This window comes from Papaver somniferum, unplaced genomic scaffold (genome assembly GCF_003573695.1).
Source record: "Papaver somniferum cultivar HN1 unplaced genomic scaffold, ASM357369v1 unplaced-scaffold_6428, whole genome shotgun sequence".
In the NCBI taxonomy this organism is placed as follows: Eukaryota; Viridiplantae; Streptophyta; class Magnoliopsida; order Ranunculales; family Papaveraceae; genus Papaver; species Papaver somniferum.
In genome coordinates, this window is record NW_020649225.1 from 1 (window position 1) to 2,107 (window position 2,107).

Genomic DNA, 2,107 nt, shown 5'->3' on the forward strand with positions numbered 1-2,107 from the left:
ATAATCAGAAATGCATGCGACTAGGAATTCCTAACTGTAAACATATATTTACGATTTGGATTTCCTAATTTTTCATTGTATACCTGCTTTAGAGCTAAATATTCAACATTTCCGATTCGTATACCTACTTTATGGCTAAAGATTCAGCATAATTCCAGCCTTAATGAGCCTATATTGTATATGGAAAATGTGTATAGTTGAACTCATTTTAAGGTTGAGTACATACAAATACTCATAAAATGAGTAGTCTTAAGAATTAGTATCACTTCATACTCGATCTTAAATTGAGTATGAACCTGTACTTTTGAAATCGAGTACATAGTGATAAACATTTTAAAACTGAGTATTAACTTATATTTATTTTGAAATCGCTTAAAGCTTTGTACTTATTTTGAAATCTGGTATAGCATTATACTTATGTTGACATCGAATATCAACTTAACATTTTGCAATCGGTATAAAAACCATACCCATTCTGAAATCGAGAATGAATTTATATTATATTTGAATTCGAGTATAAAATGATACATATACTCATTATTCATTTTGAATTGGGTATAAAATTCACTTCAAATATTCATTCCGGATTTTCTTGTCGATTTACAACTGGAAAATTATGAATTCATAGACGTAGTATCCTAGCCGTACATTTTACTAGTCTAAGAATTCATAATGTCCTTGGTTTTCTTGGGTCGAAACAAAAACCTCTTTGTTTTTTCTTTCGTGTTTGGTTGGTAAAAGATCACTACTTCTGTATTAAAACTGGCCTGGGACACTTTTTCGATGGCTTTGGCGGATTATTTCTAGCCGCCTTCTTCGTCATCATATGAACTATCCACCAGTTTTCCCATCGTATCTTTTTTTTAATTATTTTTCTTTTTGAAGCAGCCATCATATCTGTGCATATCCGTTTACGATATTATGCACTGCTAGTTTTTTCTATGCACGTTTCCTTGAAACATTTAACTACAAATACGCGCATCTAACTTAAGAAGAAAACACACATTTTCAAGAAACCTAAAGATTCTCATTTTGTTTTCTATTTTCTAAAGGCAGTCCAACCTAAATTACTGAGTTAACAAGCTCCTTTGCTAAGCAATGGCATCTAGTACTAAGAACTCACTCTCCTTGCTATTCACGGCCTTCGTCCTCATGGCTGTAGCAAGTGAATTGGCAAATGCAAGTTCGTTCACAGTGTATCGCTTATCAGGTTGCAACGGCGAATCTCAAACATATCGCTGTGGATGCAACAACCTTTTGTATATGGGTGGTTATCGATTTACTTACACTGGTCAAACTGCTAGAATGTATAACACGGGTAATTGTCTAGGTGATAGCGTCACTACCTTAAGTGGCAGCGGCAGTCGGTGCGCCGGCATTGGATGGAGGAGTGTTAACCTCCAGTGTTGAGTGAATTGCTATCCATTGTGGATGTTTAGTCTCTACTATGAGACATAGATTATATGTGTTTTAGGAATGGGCTCACATGTATCGTAATGATATCTATATCACTACGTGCTTTCTAATAAATAAAGTAGGTCCATTCCATTACGTGCTTCTTAAGTCTTGTAAGTTATAAATAAATGGAGATCGACTTCTGTCATAACGATAAACTTTGGGTTGTTGTTACAGAACTAGTCATAAAAACTCCAGGTGACCAAATTTTTGGTATAAAATTCCATTCAAAAGTTGGGAGCCACTAAAACTCCATCTTAAACAAAATTAATATAAAAACTCCAAATTCTTAAAAATTGATATAAAAATCCCAAATTTCAAAATTGGTTTCATCAAATTCTTTGGGGTTTTTGTGTTATTTTTGTTTTGATGGATTTTTTGTAGATAAATAGGGACACATTTGAAGTTATAACTCGCGGACAGGTGTTCGTTATTGCCGAATGTTATCTTCTTAATGTATTCGATCTTTGTCCTATATAACATATGGTGGGCTTCATTATATTTGGTTCCTCCGCTCTCCATAATGTAATCTGGTTACCGGCTGCCGGCTTTCATATTGAAGTTATTAACCCAAGGAAAGTTGATAAATACAATGACCGCCGAGTTAAGGACGTTCAGACACAAGCTCCAAAGAAAAAAAGAAAAAAAAAAA

The 2,107-nt window shown here is 34.0% G+C and overlaps 1 protein-coding gene across 1 annotated transcript; it reads left to right on the forward strand.

Annotated features, from left to right (window-relative positions):
• The first annotated feature begins 1,098 nt into the window (after window positions 1-1,098).
• LOC113343611 (antimicrobial peptide 1-like) lies at window positions 1,099-1,410 on the forward strand. The gene has a single exon (XM_026587737.1). The coding sequence runs from the start codon at window positions 1,099-1,101 to the stop codon at window positions 1,408-1,410; it is 312 nt and encodes a 103-aa protein (XP_026443522.1).
• Window positions 1,411-2,107: the final 697 nt, after the last annotated feature.